General features: G+C 32.8%; 5 protein-coding genes across 16 annotated transcripts; 4 read left to right on the plus strand and 1 right to left on the minus strand.

Moving 5' to 3' along the window:
• The first annotated feature begins 100 nt into the window (after window positions 1–100).
• Window positions 101–6,832, plus strand: LOC124954017 (tropomyosin-1). Its single transcript, XM_047506204.1, has 7 exons — window positions 101–231; window positions 2,911–3,198; window positions 3,530–3,663; window positions 3,868–4,056; window positions 4,211–4,286; window positions 4,365–4,497; window positions 6,425–6,832. Exons 2-7 carry the CDS (start codon window positions 2,959–2,961, stop codon window positions 6,505–6,507), a joined length of 855 nt encoding a protein of 284 aa, XP_047362160.1. The 5' UTR covers window positions 101–231; window positions 2,911–2,958; the 3' UTR covers window positions 6,508–6,832.
• A 51-nt stretch (window positions 6,833–6,883) lies between these two features.
• LOC124954014 (protein AF-9-like) lies at window positions 6,884–13,191 on the minus strand. 2 transcript variants are annotated; one of them, XM_047506201.1, is made up of 4 exons: window positions 13,177–13,191; window positions 12,363–12,506; window positions 12,011–12,276; window positions 6,884–11,921 (listed from the first exon to the last, which is right to left on the minus strand). In XM_047506201.1, the coding sequence occupies exons 2-4, from the start codon at window positions 12,499–12,501 to the stop codon at window positions 10,089–10,091; spliced, it is 2,238 nt and encodes a 745-aa protein (XP_047362157.1). In that variant the 5' UTR covers window positions 12,502–12,506; window positions 13,177–13,191; the 3' UTR covers window positions 6,884–10,088. The 2 variants fall into 2 exon arrangements, with proteins under 2 accessions (XP_047362157.1, XP_047362156.1); XM_047506200.1 differs by lacking the exon at window positions 13,177–13,191 and adding an exon at window positions 12,601–12,990.
• Window positions 12,895–14,498, plus strand: LOC124954019 (biogenesis of lysosome-related organelles complex 1 subunit 1). Of its 10 annotated transcripts, none has more exons than XM_047506214.1 (5): window positions 13,007–13,160; window positions 13,757–13,854; window positions 13,925–13,997; window positions 14,079–14,296; window positions 14,356–14,498. In XM_047506214.1, exons 2-5 carry the CDS (start codon window positions 13,794–13,796, stop codon window positions 14,388–14,390), a joined length of 387 nt encoding a protein of 128 aa, XP_047362170.1. In that variant the 5' UTR covers window positions 13,007–13,160; window positions 13,757–13,793; the 3' UTR covers window positions 14,391–14,498. The 10 variants fall into 10 exon arrangements, with proteins under 10 accessions (XP_047362172.1, XP_047362171.1, XP_047362168.1 ...); XM_047506209.1 differs by lacking the exon at window positions 13,007–13,160 and adding an exon at window positions 13,176–13,554 and having other exon boundaries at window positions 13,757–13,849; XM_047506216.1 differs by having other exon boundaries at window positions 12,895–13,160; window positions 13,761–13,824; window positions 14,079–14,498.
• Window positions 14,499–14,867: 369 nt separating this feature from the next.
• Window positions 14,868–18,848, plus strand: LOC124954013 (ribonucleoside-diphosphate reductase large subunit-like). Its single transcript, XM_047506199.1, has 11 exons — window positions 14,868–15,048; window positions 15,158–15,246; window positions 15,350–15,527; window positions 15,609–15,972; window positions 16,035–16,339; window positions 16,456–16,618; window positions 16,723–17,111; window positions 17,182–17,369; window positions 17,455–17,766; window positions 17,862–18,050; window positions 18,445–18,848. The coding sequence occupies exons 1-11, from the start codon at window positions 15,009–15,011 to the stop codon at window positions 18,658–18,660; spliced, it is 2,433 nt and encodes an 810-aa protein (XP_047362155.1). The 5' UTR covers window positions 14,868–15,008; the 3' UTR covers window positions 18,661–18,848.
• A 235-nt stretch (window positions 18,849–19,083) lies between these two features.
• LOC124954016 (splicing factor 3B subunit 4) lies at window positions 19,084–21,150 on the plus strand. 2 transcript variants are annotated; one of them, XM_047506202.1, is made up of 4 exons: window positions 19,084–19,396; window positions 19,618–19,701; window positions 19,775–20,049; window positions 20,148–21,150. In XM_047506202.1, the coding sequence occupies exons 1-4, from the start codon at window positions 19,363–19,365 to the stop codon at window positions 20,991–20,993; spliced, it is 1,239 nt and encodes a 412-aa protein (XP_047362158.1). In that variant the 5' UTR covers window positions 19,084–19,362; the 3' UTR covers window positions 20,994–21,150. The 2 variants fall into 2 exon arrangements, with proteins under 2 accessions (XP_047362158.1, XP_047362159.1); XM_047506203.1 differs by lacking the exon at window positions 19,084–19,396 and having other exon boundaries at window positions 19,618–19,697.
• Window positions 21,151–21,262: the final 112 nt, after the last annotated feature.

A 21,262-nucleotide genomic window follows, 5' to 3' on the forward strand; every position in this document is an offset into this window, starting at 1 on the left:
GATCTTGTCGGAAAGGTGAGAGAATGAGAAATTTTCGTGTGGACGTTGTAAGAGCAGAAAATAAACGTCGGGGCCCCACCCCCGACGTAAGTTTTCGTGACGGGCCATTTTTGGGGCTCCCCCACCAATCAGATCTAACGTATTCGTATCCTTCCGTTCGTAATTTTCGAGGGCTAGCTTTCCCGGTTCTCTCAGACGCTCAACTCGTGCCGTTCAGCTCGCTCGAGTTAGGTAAGTTCCTGCTGTAAGTTCGTCAACTCGAATTGAAGAGATGTCATCGACGAAGAAAACCATCTTCTCTTCCTCCTTCTTCTTCTTCTTCTTCTATTTCTTCTTCTTCTTCTTCTTCTTCTTCTTCTTCCACGTTCTTCATCAACATTGGTCGTCCAAGTGTATCCCTTCTGATTTCATATTCCGTTACTTTCACGTATCTATCTTGTTCTTTATCGATGATGAACGCGAGTGCCGAGAAAAAAAGGATATACGTGAGAAGGAGCCTTGTCTGTTTGGTCTCCTGTAAATAAAAACAAAAACAAAGATAAGAAAAAATTCGTGAATTGCAAGAAGATTCAAGTACCATACGGCGACTAACAAGAGAAAAATAATAAAACAGAAAAAAGAAAAAGAAAAGAAAAGAAAAGAAAAAAAAGAAAAGAGAGAGAGAGAGAGAGAGAAAGAGAATGACTACGCTGAAGCTTGCAGTAGCTTTTGTGTTTTTTTTTTTTTTTTTCTGGGAAAAGACACTTAACAAGAACGCGTTGCTATCGAGGATGCTTGTAAGTAGAATTAACTAAGCTTGCCCAGCCAATTGACTTTGATAAATCGTCCGAATTGATAGAAAGAGGGATAAGAAGAGAGATTAAAAGTTTTTATCTATATATTAAAAGAAAAAGTAAAAATAAAACATTTTTAAGACTTGTGAAAGTATTATCGAAGGATAGATATCCAGGAGTGGATAAAATTTTGTGATTCACACTTTGCGACGAAAATAAATCGGGTTGCTAGCATTCGATGGTTCCGCTTGCATGCTATTTTCAACCGCTCTCTCCGGAAACTCTGTCTTTCCCTTTCTTTCTCTCTATTTCTTCCTCTTGATTATCAAGGAAAAGAAAAATCTTTTTAAGATCATGAAAATCTCGACGAGCGAATATTTTTTAATAAACGCGATTATCCTTGCATGCTAAGCTTTTCGATGTATTTGAGTTCGATTGACCATCTATCTCTTTCTTCTTTCTTTTTTTTTTTTTATTTGCATAGCAAACGCCACGAAGCCTCCGAATTATCTCACAGGACGTCTAATATTTGCTTTAGGAGGAACTCCGATATCTTCATGAGATCCTTTAACACCGCTGCCAAATATCGTTAAAAAAAAAATAAAAAAAAAAAAAAAAAAAAAAAAAAAAAAATGCTGCTACACTAACGAACGAGAATTTGCTTTTGGACGTGTAACATAACGTGCAATATGTCGTAAGTAGTATTTCTAATATCGTCTAACGATATGTTTTATCGATCTAACGCATAATGCTTAAATAACAATAAACATGTTACCATTTATTTATTTTAACAATCCTTGTGCGCATGTGCATATTGTCAACATCTAGCAATAATAATAATTGTCGAGATAGCAGTAACAACGATTGGATGGAGAACGATGCTTGGAAATATTCACGAAAAAGATTTTCTAATTCCAGACGCTTAGGAGGATCTTTATAAATAAACGCGAATGGCAGAACAACTCGTCCGTGAGAACTCGCGTTCTCAAGAAAGCTAAGTTTCATCTCTCGCGTTAAAAATGGTTCGAAGATTCGAAACACTCGGCATATTTCGCAAGTGTCATTTTGACATATTCAATCAGGTGCTCGTTAGATATTCCAGAGGAGTATATTAATACTTTTCTCTAGCATACGGGCAACTTAGAAATGGTCTTAGAAATGGCTTCTTAATGAATCATTCAGTTTTGACTTTATTCGCTTTGCCAGAAAATTTACGATCGAACGTCGTTGGTCATCAATGATCAATTGAGAGACGAGACTACTCGTTGTTGATTTTTATATTATTCGAATAGAAATAAAATGCATAGCGCGCATGGCCCCATTTGTAATTTTTTTTTTTTTTTATACGAATAATAAGAAGAAGTGATATTGATGAGGAAAGATGAGAAAACTGAAAGTAATAGGGAATAGGAAAAGAAATATTCGAAATATAAGATTATTAAGTATCGCGATTATTCGCAGGATTCTTGCTAAAAGCTTCGTAAAAGCTATTAATAAGCGTCAGTTAGATCGAATGTCGGTCGTCGGTGGGAAGCCAAGTAAAGCTCGTTCTTCTGGCTTACATTCTGCTAGTTTTGCCCTCTTCTCGTCGCGCCATCGACGTCGTTTCACGTGTATTTATAGAATCCGGCTGTAGATGCTATTTCCGTGGACACCCTGACGTGCTCTTTTCCGTGCACGCGAACGCACACAATCGGACACATATTACACAGCTAAAAATTATGTCTTGCAATAAGGCGTTCTTTCGAAAGCTCCTCGAAATGTGGAAACCTCGAAAGACTTGAAATTTGATAACATTGCTTTGCAATATGTCACCTTTGTCACGCGTCACGTAAGAATTTTTCTTTCGTTATTTGTTTCATTGCTTTTGATCGTTGATCGTTGATCGTTTTATTCACACGAAACAAATCCATCTTGTCTTTATGATGATCGTCTTTGATGTTACTTTTGTACGAACGAAAAAAATGCTCGCCAAATGTGATTTTAATTAGGAACGCAAATCACTTGCACTACTAAAACGAAATAATTTGGAAACTAATTAACATGGATTTATCATCGTCACCCGTCCACTCAAAGATCGTTCGAGAGAGAATAAAAAACTCCTTTGTCCTTAGCTAAAGCTTAACGATTTTTGCAGAAGACTTGATCGTTTCGTGAAGAAAGTCGGAAGGAAAAGGTCGCCACCATGGACGCGATCAAGAAGAAAATGCAAGCGATGAAGCTTGAGAAGGACAATGCGCAGGACAAAGCCGATACCTGCGAAGCGCAGGCAAAGGAGGCGAATATGCGCGCGGATAAGGTCCTAGAGGAGGTCGCGGAACTTACGAAAAAACTCGCTCAGGTCGAAGGTGATCTCGAAGCTAACAAACAAAATCTCGAGCAGGCCAATAAGGATCTCGAGGAACGTGAAAAGTCCCTTACCAACGTAAGTGTTTTTCATTAATCAACAAATATGTTTTTATTCGTTATAAAACATATCTTTCTTGTTTTCGATTCTGCCATTAAACAGCGATATTACATGTGATCTTAGAGTGATATTACAGTGTTCTTACATGTAGATATTTTAAAGATCAAGTTCGAACAACGTGTGTAGATCGAATCACAAAAATTCGTGTCCTTGGTCTCATTCATTTTGGATTCGGTCCAACCGATATCTCCTCTCGAACGTAAACAAAACAGATTGGTTTAGTTAAAAAAAGCTCAAGAGAAACTATTTTTCGTATGTCATTCACGTACGACGATCGTATTGTGTTCAGGCCGAATCCGAGGTCGCCGCTCTTAATAGAAAAGTCCAGCTGATTGAAGAGGATCTAGAAAGATCCGAGGAACGTCTCAACACTGCGACTGCCAAACTCGCTGAAGCGTCTCAAGCTGCTGATGAATCCAGCCGGTAAAGAGATACTTTTATTTCTAAATTTTTCTTATTATACTTATTTATTTTGTTTATTTTTTATTCTCTCTTTATTTCCCAAATAAGACAAGAGAAATATTGCTTTGCAGGTAAATCGATTTAATAGAACTCGCGCAACTATCATAAAACAAATAATATTTCTTATTTTCTTTATTTTTATCATTTTTCATTGCAATTTCGCAGTATGTGCAAAGTATTGGAGAACCGTGCACAACAGGATGAGGAAAGGATGGATCAGCTGACGAATCAGCTTAAGGAGGCTCGTCTTCTAGCTGAGGATGCTGATGGAAAATCAGACGAAGTTTCACGCAAGCTGGCCTTCGTTGAAGACGAGTTAGAAGTCGCTGAGGATCGTGTCAAATCGGGCGAAGCGTAAGTACATCCTCTTAGAAAATTATCTTCTAGGATAATATTAACCAATCTATTAGATCGTCTAATATTTAATATATTTCAGGTTAATTTAATTATCAGGAAAATGAGACTTTTTTTAACAATAAAATCAATATTATTTTTTCACATATTTCAGAAAGATCATGGAATTAGAAGAAGAATTGAAAGTCGTCGGAAACAGTTTGAAATCTTTGGAAGTATCCGAAGAGAAGGTAATTTTTTCAACAACGTCCCTTAATTTATGTTCTATTTTGTTTCTATTTTTTTATTATCGATCTCATTTTCGTTAGGCTAATCAACGAGTCGAAGAATTCAAACGTCAATTGAAAACGTTGACTGTTAAACTGAAGGAAGCAGAAGCTCGAGCAGAATTCGCTGAGAAGACAGTGAAGAAACTCCAGAAGGAGGTTGACAGGCTTGAGGGTAAGTTCGACGTACTCGAGCGAGTATAATTTTCTTAAGGGTAACAAATTTCTTTCCATGAAAAATGAAACGTTTGGCACGTTGATACGTTCTCAGATTCGTGTTCGAAACGCAAACTCCCTTGGATTTACGTGACATAATTTGGCAAATTGTCAATGACTGCTCTAAGAGTTACCAAACAAATCAAATAAAATAAGTCTCGTAGATCTATCAGCAAATGTAAACAACATAATGTATGATATAATCGGATAATTTTTTACTATTAACCATTTTCATTCGCTCGTTTCCAACTTATGCAAGACTTTTGATATTTACAATAAATTCGCAATTGTTTTATGATAAACAGTGATTCCTATGGAAAAACTTATAAAAGAGTCATAATTTTTTTAAAGCTTTTTTATTCGTCTCACTCTGCTTTAGAATCATAATTGATTATTTCAAAATAATATTTTTGTATTATGAGCTTTGTTCATAAAATAACACGATGAATCATTCCTTCGAATTGATTATATTTGCTCAAGAAATATGTGGTAATATACTTTTATCGTTCGGCGATTAAAATAAATAATAAGATTTTTCAAGCAGGAAACTAAAAAGAAGAAATATGAACAATCATTTAACGATCTATTTCACGAAATTTTGAATGCAAATTGATTTGTTTTATTGCAGACGTGTTATATCACGAGAAGGACAAACGCAAAACAGTTTGCGAAGAATTGGACAAGACGTTCGCTGAGCTTTCTGGCTACTAAAAGCAAAAAAAAATCTCACACTCGCTATATATATTTATCTCTCTCTCTCTCTCTCTCTCTCTCTCTCTAAATTTACTCACTATCCCTTTACTCTATTCAATTCCTTCCAGTGTCCTTCATACGTTCGTGAATAAGAATATTTGTCGCTTTTTTTGCAATGTTTTTCCTTTTTTCCGAAATTGGACAGGATCGTTTTGATTTTCAACAATTGTAGATAATTTTTTTTTTTGCTCTTTCCATATAATTTTTCTCTAATCATTTGTGTCCGATTTTGGGAAGTTTTGCTTGGTTTTCATGCAGCTTTGAAGCAGCTGAAAAGAGAGAAATTAACTCGTCTCTCTCTTTTCTCTTTTTTCTCGTTCATTTTTTAATTTACGTTCAGCATCATATTTTAATTAATACATACTGACGCGCATAAAACTACATACACAATTGACAGCTTGATAAGAATATAAAAAAAAAAAAAAAGCTTAACAACTTCACCCGAGGGTGGATCATCGTAGTTCAGGTACTTTTACCACCAGCTCTTGCTATATTGTGCCCTTGTTTTTTCTAAGTGTTTGTATCGTTCTCGTACCTCATCAATATATAAATTTAAATAATCTCCATACAGGAAATAAATATATATTTATTATTTATAAAATATTGCTATGATAAATATATATATATATATATTTCGTATGGGTAGATATCGGCATCCTGACTAAAATAAAAAATTATATTTCTTTTCTTTCTAATCCTAATCGCTAACACCGACTAAATAAATTCGATAATACACCCAAGCTTTCGCTCAAGCTCGATTTTTTGACATACTTACTTATTTTTCGACTCAAGTCTATTATCGTCTCAGCTGAGAAAAAAAACATATCATAACGATTTGAATGTTCTTTTTATATTTTGAAACGACAACGTGTAGTAGTAGATCGTTACTATAGTTAGTTAACTAGCAAAATTTTATTAAAACAAATGATATTCGTCGTTGATTATTTTAAAGAAAAATATTTTACCCAGGTATGGTAAAAAGTAGAAGTAATATCGATACTACTTACAAAATTAGTAAAAGCTATCTTAATGGGAAAAAAAAAGATAGTCTACGGTAGTTTAATCGATGATCTTAGAATAATTTGTTTACTTCATAAAATCATAACGCTAACGTGATCATTCTTTATTTCCAGACGAGCTTGGTATCAACAAGGACAGATACAAGTCACTCGCCGACGAAATGGACTCCACGTTCGCCGAATTGGCAGGATATTAGATCGATTTTCATATTTATTATGCTTCGGCTAATTTCTTTCATCGATTCTGCCCTTTTTTTTTTTCTCTCTCTCGTTAAAGGCAACGATTCTCTCGTCTCGAGGAACTTGGAATTTTTCGTGAAAAGAAAAAAAGGATGGGTGAAAGATCTATCGCAATTATGATCAAGATCAATTAGCGATCATCCACGCGTCCATATTCATTTCTTTACGTTAATCGTGACGGACAGCTAATTAAGTTTTATTCTGTTAAACTGTTATACGAAGAGTATCATGTAATAAGCAACTGTAATGCAACGATCATGTTAATAAACTACCGTAATAAGACATGGTAGCGATTCCGTACTGGGGGAGAAGAAAAAAAAAGTTAACGCTCTCTTAAACTTCGAAATGAATAATTTAACATATTATTTAATAGAAGAGAAAAAGAAAGAACAAGAAAAGCAGTGTTGTGCCAAAACATCGAATTGTCGAACGGTAAGTATCATTTCATGTAACACTTGTGTAATATATTATTTTACATATACTACAAAGGAATAAAATTTTTGTAAGGCAATTATATATAAGACCTTTATTATATTTTCTATTATATTTAGAGTAAACAATATACACAGAATGAGACGTGCGTTCATCGAATGGCATATTATAAACTGCAATGCTGCCTTGTACTGTGTCTTTGAAAGTGACGAATCGTCCCTTTCATTTCAAGAGACAATTCTCGTTCTCTTATAAACTACTATTTACAATATTATGCGTGTTATAGTTTTGTTCTATACTTAACATATTATGCATTCGATGAGTGTTTACAAAGTAATGGTATTATGAAACAGATAATCGTGTAATTAATATTTTAGAAAGAGAATACCGTAATGATCGCTGTTGTATTTATTCGAGAAAATCATATAATCATATATCTAATACTTATTGAAAGTTTTAATTAAAAAAAAAAAGAAAAGAAAAAATATAAGAAGATAAGAAATACATACATCACACGTATTTCATCAATCAAATAAATAAACTAAATTTAGTAAACGTACGATGTAAAAGTTATTAAAAATTGGAAATTTTAAGAAAAGTTACGTCTTTGCGAGAAAAAATTGATCGATTATTAACTAATAAGGCGTAATATTATATTATACGATATCGACACGCAAAATCTGACAACGTACAATACTTAATACAATAGAGAATTATCTAGTTATATTTATCACTTTATGAACTGAATAATATCAACGATTGTTGAGAGGAAGGAAAAAAAAAAAAGAGAGAAACAAAAAGGACACCATTAGTTAACATTCACATGGAAAATCATGCGTTTCTAAATGCTTTATCTGGTGACATTTGAAAAGACTTTTTCAAATATATAGATTGAATAATCTTAACTACATCGCTTTTATGCGAATACCACATTTGTTTGCAGCACTGAAAAAAGAATCGATATATAATCTATTTCTTATGAAATGACACACTGTAAAACTATACATGGTATCTTAATTTATGTATTATCATTTATATACACTCTTTTATTTATTATTTATCAATATCAAAACGTTAAACTTTTTCTATTTGGTGTATCAATTGCACACAACATCATGACTGTTTCAATGATATTTGAAAAGTGCGTTTATGTAATTACAATATTTTTGAGACTATACATATATATATATATATATATATATATATATATATATATATATATATATATATATATGATCTCATTTCATTCGTTATCCTAAATATTTATCGAAAATCGCAAAATTCCTTGCAAATTCCGTATGTAATAATAAATTTACTAAGGACAGATATTACTAATACTGAAGTAGTAATATCGAGATCTTGAACACAACAGTTCATAATGGATCAACATATTTACAAGAAATATTCTAATTGTAAAATGTAAGTATAAGTGTATTGCAAAAATAGAATTTAACTCCATGTCTATTTATATATGAAAATTATGAATGTGTAACAAATCAATTTCAACAGATTAAATTCAGTTCATTATTTAGCACCTTTATATATATAGAAAAAAAAAAAAAAGTATTGTTATTTCTGCCCCTACTATTTATAAGACGAAGTGCACTATCGGGCGATAATAATAAAGAGAAATTATTAAATTTTCATTTTGCAATAACACTCTTATACAACATTATTAATTTTTTATATGAATAAATACAAGATTCTATCTTACAAGCTACTTATTCTAGGCAGCTTTTCAGGGGAGATTACATAGCAAAGAAAAAACCTACAAATTCTTTCAAATAAATCATAAAATTAATCAAAAATTGATTATTTTTACTATTTAAAATCCAAATGTTCGTTCAAAAATTATTTGAATAAATGCACATTTTAGAGATTATCATGTAAGACTCCCCAGAAAAACATTTCACGTAAATTCATCGAATGATAAATGAGATATGAGATAAAATTAATTTCATTCCAGCTCGAATAAAATAATGATGATAAAAAAGTGTCTTAAAAAAGAAAAAAGAAATTATGCTCTATAGTTAACGCCATGCTGCTTTTCTTATAAATAACAACTATATTAAAAAAAAAAAAAAAAAAAAAAAAAAAAAAAAAAAAAAACACAAAAAAAAAAAAAAAAAAAAAAAAAAAAAATAGTAAAATTAAAAAATATAAAACCAATAAACACCTTCTCCTATCAGTATTTTGATACATTGTGTATTATCGCAAATATGTAATATCTATATATATTTACAGTCTCTATTAAGTTATCATAAATAAAACCTTCAAGAAATGTTTATTAATCAGTACATAAACACGTATATTATATAAAATAATAATTCGTTCATTTCACCGTTGTTAGTTAACAACAAGGTGGAGAAGGTGGAATAATAGTTCGCTTACGTGTTTCAGCAAACAAATATATCATTTTCATTTAGATAACAAAGTAAAAATATTAACTACATGTTGCGTTTTAGAGTTTTCATTATCTTCTTGATATTCTATTATGTAACTGATGGAATAACTTTCGTGCATCCTTAATCAATTTCTATCAATTAAAAGATCGTAATGTACTTAAAAATTTCATGAAAGATAATGACATTATCATTTTCATTAGCACTCTTCATTAAAACTGGTTGATGTAAAATGTCCAATACATATTATACCTTAAAGCTAAATGTGTGTATATACAGTCCAATATACATACATACATACATACATACATACATACATACATACATACATACATACATACATATATATGTGTGTGCATATGTATAACTTTTATGCTATCTAAATACATATAATTTATATGCATTCATTTGGCTGAATTAAACTGTATTATTATAATGTTTAGTACATTGCAACTGAAACAATGTAATTTATATGAATCTAATATAAAAATCAATTTTTCTAAGAATTAAAAGTAAATAGCGGAATTCTCCAGGGTTATTATCGTATGATAAACGTTTCATCACACGGTGAAAGGATTGATGGATCGAAGATGACTTACGCATAGAGCAATGTACAACAAAAAGGAAAAAAAAAAAAAAAAAAAAAAAAAAAGAGAAAAAAAAGAAGAAAAAAAAGAAAGTGTCATGTTTTACATTACAGATAGTCATGATGCAGAAAAAAACTGTTGAAGTCGTTGTACTGTTCTGCGATCGAGAGCACACAAATCAAAATCAAATGTTTTCTTAGTAATTTCATATTGTCCCGTCTCTTCTATTACCTGAACAACTCTCTGTAATTCTGTATTATCCTGTAATGTCATTATTTTGTGCTGTAAATCCTTCAACTGTGACACATAATCTTCGGAAAATACAGGAGGTTCCCCTGTGTCTGACTCTACCAAAGGACAATTTGTAGAGTCCGGAGCTACCTGTTCGCCATCGGTTTCTCCTTCCTTCTTAATTGTTTGTTCTGCGATGTGACGATCTTCCTTCTCTTTCATTATATGAATAGAATCGACGTCCACTACAACCGGTGATTGACTGGAAGATACTGGTTCCAACAATGGAGAGGTCGAATGACTTCTATCCTTTTCTCTTTTAAGATTATGTTCTTCATCACCCTTACTTTCACTTCTTCGTTTTCTTTTCCTGTTTTCTCTTTCTTCTCCCCTATTTCCTTTTGGTTTTTCTCTCTTATTACGATCATTTTTTTCTTTCTTTATTTCTGTTACAGGTAACGGCGAGGGCGGTCTTGCTGCTTCCATTGGAAGGGTCAAAGGAGCTGTATCATCCAATTCCTTTTTCACATTCAATACTGGCTTTGTTTCAACAAAGGAGTCATCGTCGACAGAAGGTGCTGAATCGCTACTATCCCTTTCCGGCATATTAGCAAAGAGCATCGAAAGAGGATTCGACGAGGCTGGCAAATTATTTTGTTTATCCCCAGACGATTTGGACTTTTCTCGTTTTTCTTTCTTCTCCCTTTCCCTACTACTATCTCTCTTTTCCTTCTTATCTTTCTTCTTATGTTTATGTTTCGTCCTATCCTTATCACTTTTATTCTCCTTAACTTTCTCCGATTTATCCTTATCCAATTTGTCCACCTTCGGTAATTTTTCATCTTTGATCTTGTCACCTTCCTTAACTGGTTTAGGAGACTTTCTACCATCTTTTACCGATTTATAATCCTGAGATTTCTCCTTCTCTTTTTCTCCTTTTTCCAATTTCTTATCATTGACTTTTTGAGCCTCCTTAACACCAGAACGCTCACCTTCCTTGTATTTCTCCTTTTTCTCTTTGTAGACTTCATCCTTGTACTTCTTTTTATCCTTCTTTTTTTCAGTCTTGTTTATATCCAACGAACCTTTAGAACCGTCTCTCGCCTTATCCTTGTCTCTTTCCTTTTCTTTCTCCTTCTCCTTCTCTTTTTCCTTTTCTTTCTCCCTTTCCTTATCTTGAACAGATCTCTTTATATCTTTCTCCTTAGACTTTGGAGATGGAGCCCGTTTAATGGAAGAAGGGGGCGAAGGACTACGGGGCCTTTTAACAGGTGGGGGAGATGGTCGTTTACAGGTGGGACTCGAATAACCCTTGCCTCCAGGACTAGGAGGTCTTTTAGATTTTTCTTTACTCCTGCTTTTCTCTTTAGAAGGATCTTTCACCTTTTTATCCTTCTTTTCCTCTACTTTCTCTTTCTTCGTATCCTTATGCGGACTGTCCTTACTTTTCGTTATTTTATCTACTTTCTCAATTTTTTCAGATACACCTATAGGCTTTACGGTAGTACTTTTTTCAGATTGCGTGACCTTCTTACTCTCCGGCGATATTTTCGCTGTTTTTATAGGAGGACCAAATAATTCAGCGAATGAATTAGATGTCTTCGATTCTACCAGGCGATGCTTCTTTGGCTCGCTCACTGATAACTTTGGTTTACCGACCATAACGGGAGCTTTTATCTCGCCTCTGTCCGACGTACTCTCCGTGCTGGATATTACAGCCTGAATATAAAGAATCTTTTTAACAACGTATCATTATTAAAAACATTATGATAAAGTATAGGACTTTCAAAAAAGAGATGTATACTTACGCCACCTCCTCTTAGAAGCTTTCTACGAAATTCTTCTGATGGATTATTGATTATTTCATTATGACGTATAACTTTGTTAATAATTCTTCCTCTAGGTTGTAAGCTAAGCTTATAAAGAATTTGAAATCTTTTGGGCTCATCCTTATTTCTTAAATAGATATGAATTGGAATCAAGAAACCAGCATACCCTGATTCTTTTACCACGTAAGGTGGCTCCTTTATTACTCTTTTGGGTTTTGCGAATGTTTCGTGTAATTGAAAGACAACTGAAAATTAAGAGAAAACAATAAATGTTAGAGAAAAGTAAAGAATATTCGCAGTGATATTTATCCGTATAAAGGGGGAGATTTACCTTTCTCAACGTAGTGATGTATGTCTGCGTTGTCAACTCCTCGTACAAAAACTTCCCAGTCATGAGTAAAACCTTCAGGAGTAGTACGCTCACGTAATACTGATGAATGTCCACATTCCAGTGTAAGTCGAATTGCCATTCTCTCTTAGAGGAAATTTGAAATATTTATTTTCAAAGAAAAATAAGAAAAGCGAGAGGGGAAAAGTTAATCTTGCACAAAATCACAAAATCCCATTACATTTTCATGTATCTTCAAAAATGTGACTGAAAGTGCTTTTAAGCATTCGTTATCGAATATATTCAATGAACATGTGTGATGATACGAAGCATTGCGCGCCAACTTATATCAGACGCATACGCAATGACAGTACTTCTTTGCTAATTTTCATGAGCACAAAATGTTGAACCATTGTGCGGTTAAGAATTATTCTCTATGAAAAAATATTGATCGTCAGATAAGACGATCATAATTCACTTTCTAACTATTTTGAATCATTTGTTTCACTTATCGGCATTCACACAAATCTCATAACTCTCTCTTTTACGTTAGTTTCAGCTCGACTATCAACAGGTCAACCAAACGCCATCGAAAACTGGACGCCATCATCGTTATTCCGTAAAATAAAAGTAAAAGAAATTGAAATCAGCGCCATCTGAAGACGGAACAAACTTTCAACTAGTCGATTGTTACCGAGGGGTAAGAGGGAATGTGACTAATTTCACTGTAGGTGAAACTCAACTATTTTCACATTTTAAATTAATGAGACTCGAATAAGGGAAAATAACTTCTACGATTTGGTAATTAATAACAAACCTGATTCTCCTTATCTCTTATCAAATAATCCTTCCTTTTCTATTCAGAATACCACAGATATATACATATTTGACTTAACCACTTTGTATATTTTTTGGTTAGCGTTGTTTACAAACTACTCTGTCAACTGACAGTATTTAACAGTAACTTTCCAATAGTCCAACTAGAAATAAATAAGCCTATACGTAGTGATCTCTATTTTTGGTGCTTCATCTTCTATTAGTGCTTTTGTTTTTGTATCAAAAAAAAACAAAAAAAACAAAAAAAAAACAAAAAAACAAAACAAAAAATAGAATACACCAGATTAATTCTTCTGTTATCGACACTATCTGACGATTTAAAACGTATTATTAAGACGTATTATTTTGCATATGACTGGTAATATCCGATAATACAAATTAAAAGTATTCGAATAACAAAATAGTCGTTCATATGATAATACGATTAGAAATAAAATCGTCTAAATTGTATACTTGATTCAATTTAATATTTAAATAAATTCATATATATGTATATATATCTATGTATGTATTGTATGTATGTATTGTATGTATGTATGTGCGAATATTTATTTGTATAGACAGGCATAGAACAACCAAGAGAAAGAAAAATCAAACATGTTATCATCAATTGTCAAGGAACATCAAAGTAAGCAAGCAGCAAGAAAGGAAAGGCAAGGTATCATCCTTTATTCTCTTGCATGTTACAATGTAAACAAAAATATTTAAAAATATTATTTTTTTAACAGAACAGAAACGCAAAGAAGCTGTTCAAGCTGCTAGCAATTTAACTCAAGCGCTTGTGGATCATTTGAATGTTGGGTAAGTATATATATATATATATATATATATATGTGTGTATATAACCTATTATATCGTAGATATTGTATAATTTATATGTAGGGTAGCACAGGCATATTTAAATCAAAAGAAGCTTGATGCCGAGGCCAAACAATTACAACATAGTGCAACCAATTTTGCCAAACAGACACAGTCCTGGTTGAATTTGATAGAATCATTTTCAAGTGCCTTGAAAGAAATTGGCGATGTAGAAAATTGGGCTCGAAGTATAGAAGGAGACATGAGAACTATTGCCACTGCCTTGGAATATTCTTATAAAGGTATAATTGTCATAGAACTATATATTCTAACTAATTGAATTTGATTATTCCTAATATAGCTACGCAAGAAACTCAATCTGCGGGATCATCTTAAAAGCACGAATAAGAGCCACAGTTCTACAGATTTACAAGCGATAGAACGTTTGATTTTATGCTCCCATTGTATAAAAAAAGAACATAATAAATTATTTATATATTATTATTTATGTAAATAAAATGATTAATTCTTGTTCCTAAGTAAAGTCAGATTACAGTGATTTCAACAAATACCAAGAAGAATAAATCATTCGATGTAATAAATAATGCAATGTAAATTTTTTAATTTTAGTCTCTGAAGAAACCTATACGATATTATTAATGGCAAATTATCAATCCATAATTAATATCCATAATATTTTACATAATACAAGACAATAAGATTGCTTTGATTTTGACCAATCAGCTTAAACCGCTAATGAGCATGCGCCCCAATTTTGTCCAGAGATTTGATCATGTAAGAAATGCTACAATAAAGTTTTTAACACCGACCAAGTGTGAGTTAGGATTATTAAAGGTTGACATTCATGTCGAAATAACAATTGAAAGTTAGATATTGTAAATGCAGTTTAAGTTCACTTTATATCATTCGATTGTTTCCGTTACGCGCCAGAATATTAGAGTCTTTTGCGCACGTTAAAGGATTATAAGAAATTAAAGAAATAATATACATTGAATGATGATGGGATCAACGAAGTTGCATGTAATAAAACGGGGTAAGTAGAAATAATGAGAGGAAAAAAAGAAAAAAGCTTTAAGTTATTACATTGTCGCAAGAAAATTGATATCTAATTATAATTTAAAATATATTTTTCTTTCATAAAGGCGGCCGTATAGAAGACGTGCATTTCGATAAAATAACATCTAGAATAAGAAAATTGTGTTATGGATTGGATATGGAATATGTTGATCCTGTAAGTAAAAAAGTTCTTAATAAAATCATAATTATTTCTTTATAGAGAAATTTGTTACTTCATAACAAATAAGTCTGATAAATAATTTTGTTATTATCTATAGTACGCGGTTACTATTCAAGTTATAAATGGTTTATATGCGGGTATATCAACTGTCGAATTAGACAACCTTGTAGCTGATACTGCAGCAACTATGAGTATTAAGCATCCAGATTATGCTCTATTAGCTGCTAGAGTTGCAGTGTCTAATCTTCACAAAGAAACTAAAAGAGACTTTAGTGGTATATATAAAATATTTGACAAAATTATATCGTAATTATTATTCCAATAATTTTATTATATGCAAGCATTTGATTTTACAGAGGTAATATCTGATTTGTATCATGCAAAAAACAAGCGCACAGGTAAAAGTCTTTCACTGATCTCTGAGAAATACTTTGACATTATACAAAGAAATGCCGCTAAACTAAACCAATCCATAATACATGATAGAGATTATTCTTACAATTATATCGCTTTTAAAACTCTTGAAAAGAATTACTTATTTAAAATTGATGGGAAAATTATTGAAAGGCCACAATATATGCTGATGAGAGTAGCTGTTGGTATTCATGGTGAAGACATTGATAGAGTTATCGAAACATATAATTTCTTATCAGAGCATTATTTTGTGCATGCATCTCCAACTCTTTTTACTGCGTGTACTGTGAAACAACAAATGTCAAGGTACGATTAGAAATAATTATGTTTTATCAAGTAATTAGACTATGACGAAAGATTTGTTTTAGTTGTTTTACATTAACAATGGCGTCAGACAGTATAGAAGGAATTTGTGATACTTTAACAAGATGTGCATTAATCAGTAAATCTGGTGGTGGAATTGGATTAAATGTTCACTGTATCAGAGCAAGTGGTACACGCATAATTGGTACACTTGGAATATCGAATGGTTTAGTTCCCATGTTGAAAGTTTATAATAATACAGCTGAATATGTTTATCAGGGTGGAAACAAAAGACCAGGAGCATTTACTATTTATGTAGAACCATGGCATTCTGATATATTTGAATTTTTAAATCTCAAGAAAAATACTGGTTGGTAATTCAACTCTATTGCCGGCCTTATGTTTATATTTATATTAGCACGTTAAAGTAGAGAATTAGAAGAATTACGTGTTAAAGTAGATTAAATCAATTTTAATTATTTTTAGGAAAGGAAGAAAATCGAGCCAAAGATATTTCTTATGCTTTATGGATACCAGACCTTTTTATGAAACGTGTTTTAAATGACGACACTTGGTCTTTAATGTGTCCTCGTCTATCATCCGGATTAGCTGATGTTTGGGGAGAAGAATTTGAAAATTTATATACCAAGTAAACTGTGTTGTAAATTACAATACTAATCTTGTTGTAGTTATTTATATTTTGGTAAGATATTTAATTGTAATTTATTTTTAAAATCGCGGATAACTTTTAAGGTATGAAAAGGAGGGAAATTACAAACGACAGATCAAAGCAAGAGAATTATGGTCTGCCATTCTTCTATCACAAGAAGAAACTGGTGGTCCGTATATGCTTTATAAGGACCATTGCAATCGCAAATCAAATCAACAAAATGTAGGGACCATTCAATGTAGCAATTTATGCACCGAAATTGTCCAATACTCAAGCTCTGATGAAGCTGCCGTCTGCAGTTTGGCTTCTATTGCTGTTAACATGTTCGTTAATACTAGTGTAAAAACATACGATTTTAAAAAACTTAAAGAAATTACGAAAGTTGTCGCCCGTAATTTAGATACGATTATAGATATTAATCAATATCCAATTACACAAGCAAAAATATCGAATCTTAGACATCGACCAATTGGTAAATTGTATGATCCAAATACGATATCAAATGATACGAGATATTTATTAACGCGTTATTTTTATGATAGGTATCGGTGTACAAGGATTAGCCGATGCATTTATTTTAATGCGTTATCCATTTGAAAGTGAGGAAGCTCAAAAGCTTAATATACAGATTTTTGAAACGCTCTATTATGGGGCGTTGGAAGCTAGTTGCGAAATGGCCGAAGAAAAAGGAACCTATGAAACATATCAAGGCAGTCCTATCAGTAAAGGCGTAAGTTATTGATCATAGACTATTTTTAGTCCTTATCATTTCATTTATAAAGTACATTATCCTAAGTTAATTCCTTTATATACAGATTCTACAGTATGATATGTGGAATGTCACACCAACAGATTTATGGGATTGGAATAAATTAAAGGCAAACATTGCTAAATTTGGTATAAGAAATTCATTGTTAATTGCATTAATGCCGACATCATCTACTGCCCAAATTCTAGGAAATAACGAGTCTATAGAGCCATATAAAAGCAATATATATTTAAAACGCGTTTCATCGGATGAATTTCTTCAAGTCGTTAATCCGCATTTATTAAGAGAACTTACAAAATTAAAACTTTGGAATGAACAAATAAAAAGTGAAATCACAGCCAATAATGGTTCTATTCAGGCAATTTGTCCTTTCTTACTCACATTCTTATAATTTTATTATTTATCATTTATTCCTTTTTATATGATAAAGCTTACAATGGGAGCATTTTACAGAACATCGATCGCATACCCGCGGACATAAGATTACTTTATAAGACTGTATGGGAAATTCCACAAAAAATTATTCTCAAAATGGCAGCCGATCGTGGACCCTTCGTCGATCAGTCACAATCTTTAAATGTTTATATGGCCAAACCAACATTGGATAAACTCACGTCAATGCATTTCTATGGTTGGAAGATAGTAAGTGGCTAAACATAAGATAATGCCTAAATAAATTAATATTTCATGTTAAATTAATATACTGGGGCGATGTTTACTCAATGAAATATTATTGTTGTAACCCTACTCTTACTGACTAAGGGTCTCAGGTTTATCTTTCGCTTATATTTACATATACGAAACGTATAAGAATACGCATGAGTATAATACGATAAGATAAGCTTGTATAGAGTTCACTTTCTAAATAATGATAAATGGGGAAAGATGCATTGCAGAAGATATATTTTGGACTTCGCGACGGGAAAGAATGAAAATATTTTAGCAGATATGATAAATATTCTTAATGTAAAAAGAAAAATATTAATACATATTAATAATAATAAAAATGATTTTTTTTTTTTTTTTTCTTTTTTAGGGTTTAAAAACTGGCATGTATTGTTTACGAACAGAATTGGAAACGGATGAACCGTCCACCGTTAATAAAACGAAACTACGGCAACACGTAAATTTTAAAGAACAAGATAAGGAAACACAGACTGAAAAACATAACGATAATAATGACGATGAAACTGATTCCAAATTTATGTGCTCTCTTAAAAACGGAGATGCTTGCTTCTCTTGTGGAGCATAATTGATTTAATAAAGTCAATATATTTCTAACTATTGCAATCCAAATAACGGATAGAAAAATAAAATATTTTATGTTTATTTTTTTAAGATGTATAATGAAACAGTATTGATTAAACTTTAACTTTTTTACATAAACATATACATATATATATATATATTCATATTTTAATAATAAAGAATTTTATTATATACCATTGTAATTTATAATTTATAAAACACAACGAACAAATTGGCAATATTGCATAAAAAAATATTCTTCCAACTATCATCCTTTAATAATATTTCTTGATCAATTATAAATACATAAAATAGTTTTGTCATCGATATAAATTCATCCAATCAAGACGAATCTTTATACAGACGTGATAATCGAAGTCTGCCATTTGTAAACTAGCCTTTCTAACATTTTCTTAGTTACACTTCTTGCCGGCTTCATATTGCATTTCTCGTATCATGGTTTCATTTCACTTAACCTTACTTTTTGAATAATGCATGTACGGTTTAACGGGGAAGCATTTTATATATTCGCGACGCCTAAATAGTAAAATATGATGTATATTTGAAAAATAATATATATTTTATTAGGTAAATATAAGCAAGAAGACATCTGCCACATTGTATTTATCGTTTGCTATATTTTAATCACAAGTAATTATTGTCGATAAATAAGTACCTTCGTTAATTTAAGTATATAAGTTGCATTATGGCAGCAGGCCCGATAGCAGAGCGTAATCAAGGTAATTTATTATTACAATTGCAATTTAATATTAACATTACGAATGAAAAGTTATGTTATGAAATGTTATCATATAATTTCTGATCCATTACATATTGTACATATTTCCAATGCTTCTTTCCAACGTTACGTTTTTTCAAATATATTTTCTCATTTTACACCTTTCCGCTATCATTTTTCTCTTTTGAAATATGTTGTCATTTATATTCTACATATTTATAGACGCTACGATCTATGTGGGAGGACTAGATGACAAAGTTACAGAATCATTGATGTGGGAATTATTTGTCCAATCTGGTCCAGTAGGTAAGCCTAAATATAATGGTTAATTTATCTGTTGCTATTATTTAACATAATTACAAAAGATGATTTGTTTCAGTGAATGTACATATGCCAAAGGATAGAGTAACACAAATGCATCAGGGTTATGGATTTGTTGAGTTTATGGGAGAAGAAGATGCGGATTATGCTATAAAAATTATGAACATGATAAAACTGTACGGTAAACCAATCAGAGTCAATAAAGCAAGTGCCCATCAGAAGAATCTTGACGTTGGGGCCAACATCTTCATTGGTAATCTAGATCCTGAGGTAGATGAGAAGTTATTGTACGATACATTCAGTGCATTTGGTGTTATCCTTCAGACTCCAAAAGTACGTATGTAAAAATGACGTTGTAGTGATTTAAAAGTGGTCCAAATTAAAAAAAGAAAAAGAAGAAAACTATTCTCATGTATTCTCTTCTATTTCAGATAATGAGAGATCCGGAGACTGGAAATTCAAAAGGATTTGCATTCATTAATTTTGCTTCTTTCGATGCATCCGATGCAAGTATAGAAGCAATGAATGGGCAGTATCTTTGCAACAGACCGATATCCGTGTCGTATGCATTTAAACGTGACGCGAAAGGTGAGAGACATGGAAGTGCTGCAGAAAGACTTTTGGCAGCACAAAATCCTCTGAGTCAAGCGGACAGGCCGCATCAATTATTCGCCGATGCTCCACCTTTGGCACCACCACCGATGCCAAATTCGACCGCGGTGGCTCATCAAGCGGCTCATCATCCTCAACATCACGTAATGCATCATGGAATGGTGGTACCTCCACCGCCGCCACCTGCTACACCAGGTCCACCTATGGGACATCCTCCACCGCCACCCGTGCCACCACCACCTTCCAGTGGATTTCCACCTGCAAGCATACCACCCCCGCCGTTGCCTCCAATGTCAATGGCTGCACATCCGCCTTTACCACCTGGAATGCCACCACCTCTGCCGCCTATGCCAGTACCGACTTCTCAAGCTCAGCAAGCACAAACGAGAATGATGGCACCACCGCCACCTCATTGGGCCGGTGGAGCGCCACCGCAGGGTCAATTCCCACCTCCTCCACCTCCGGCATCAAGCGGCGGACCACCGCCGCAATTTGGACAGTTCCAGCCTTCACCACCTCGACCTCCACCAGGCTGGAGACATCCACCGCCACCTCCAGTTTCACAAGGTGGCCCTCCACCACCGCCCCCACCCCAATTTAGGCCACCGTTCCCTCCACGGGGTCCACCACCGCCGCCGCCACCTCACGATGCTGCCCAATATTAATGTTATGTATTTCTAGTTCAAGGTACAACATGTATACTCATGGAAAAACATACTACGTACATACTACAATCGAGCCTTAACTAATTATTATGAAACAGCCGACAGTCGAAGAGAATTATTTTATACGGTAATAATAGAATAAATTTTTTTTAAATTACGTTCATAATGCTAAAAAGCTCGTGTGTTGCTAATAGCTCTGATAATGTAGCGATAAGGGTATTTTAATCTTGACTCTAGTACAATATCGATCGCTTTTATTATGCGAGAAT

This window comes from Vespa velutina, chromosome 14 (assembly GCF_912470025.1).
Source record: "Vespa velutina chromosome 14, iVesVel2.1, whole genome shotgun sequence".
In the NCBI taxonomy this organism is placed as follows: Eukaryota; Metazoa; Arthropoda; class Insecta; order Hymenoptera; family Vespidae; genus Vespa; species Vespa velutina.

Coding starts and splice junctions, on each gene's coding strand:
- LOC124954019 (XM_047506208.1), top strand. Junction 13,850..13,924: donor CAAGCAGCAAGAAAGGAAAG/GCAAGGTATCAT, acceptor TTTTTTTAACAG/AACAGAAACGCAAAGAAGCT. Junction 13,998..14,078: donor GTGGATCATTTGAATGTTGG/GTAAGTATATAT, acceptor ATTTATATGTAG/GGTAGCACAGGCATATTTAA.
- LOC124954014 (XM_047506201.1), bottom strand. CDS start 12,501: ATGGCAATTCGACTTACACTGGAATGTGGACATTCATCAGTATTACGT. Junction 12,277..12,362: donor ACATCACTACGTTGAGAAAG/GTAAATCTCCCC, acceptor CTTAATTTTCAG/TTGTCTTTCAATTACACGAA. Junction 11,922..12,010: donor AGCTTCTAAGAGGAGGTGGC/GTAAGTATACAT, acceptor CTTTATATTCAG/GCTGTAATATCCAGCACGGA.
- LOC124954013 (XM_047506199.1), top strand. CDS start 15,009: ATGATGATGGGATCAACGAAGTTGCATGTAATAAAACGGG. Junction 16,340..16,455: donor AAATCTCAAGAAAAATACTG/GTTGGTAATTCA, acceptor AATTATTTTTAG/GAAAGGAAGAAAATCGAGCC. Junction 17,767..17,861: donor CCAATAATGGTTCTATTCAG/GCAATTTGTCCT, acceptor AGCATTTTACAG/AACATCGATCGCATACCCGC.
- LOC124954016 (XM_047506202.1), top strand. CDS start 19,363: ATGGCAGCAGGCCCGATAGCAGAGCGTAATCAAG. Junction 19,397..19,617: donor GATAGCAGAGCGTAATCAAG/GTAATTTATTAT, acceptor ACATATTTATAG/ACGCTACGATCTATGTGGGA. Junction 20,050..20,147: donor TTATCCTTCAGACTCCAAAA/GTACGTATGTAA, acceptor CTTCTATTTCAG/ATAATGAGAGATCCGGAGAC.
- LOC124954017 (XM_047506204.1), top strand. CDS start 2,959: ATGGACGCGATCAAGAAGAAAATGCAAGCGATGAAGCTTGAGAAGGAC. Junction 4,057..4,210: donor CGTGTCAAATCGGGCGAAGC/GTAAGTACATCC, acceptor CACATATTTCAG/AAAGATCATGGAATTAGAAG. Junction 4,287..4,364: donor TGGAAGTATCCGAAGAGAAG/GTAATTTTTTCA, acceptor CATTTTCGTTAG/GCTAATCAACGAGTCGAAGA.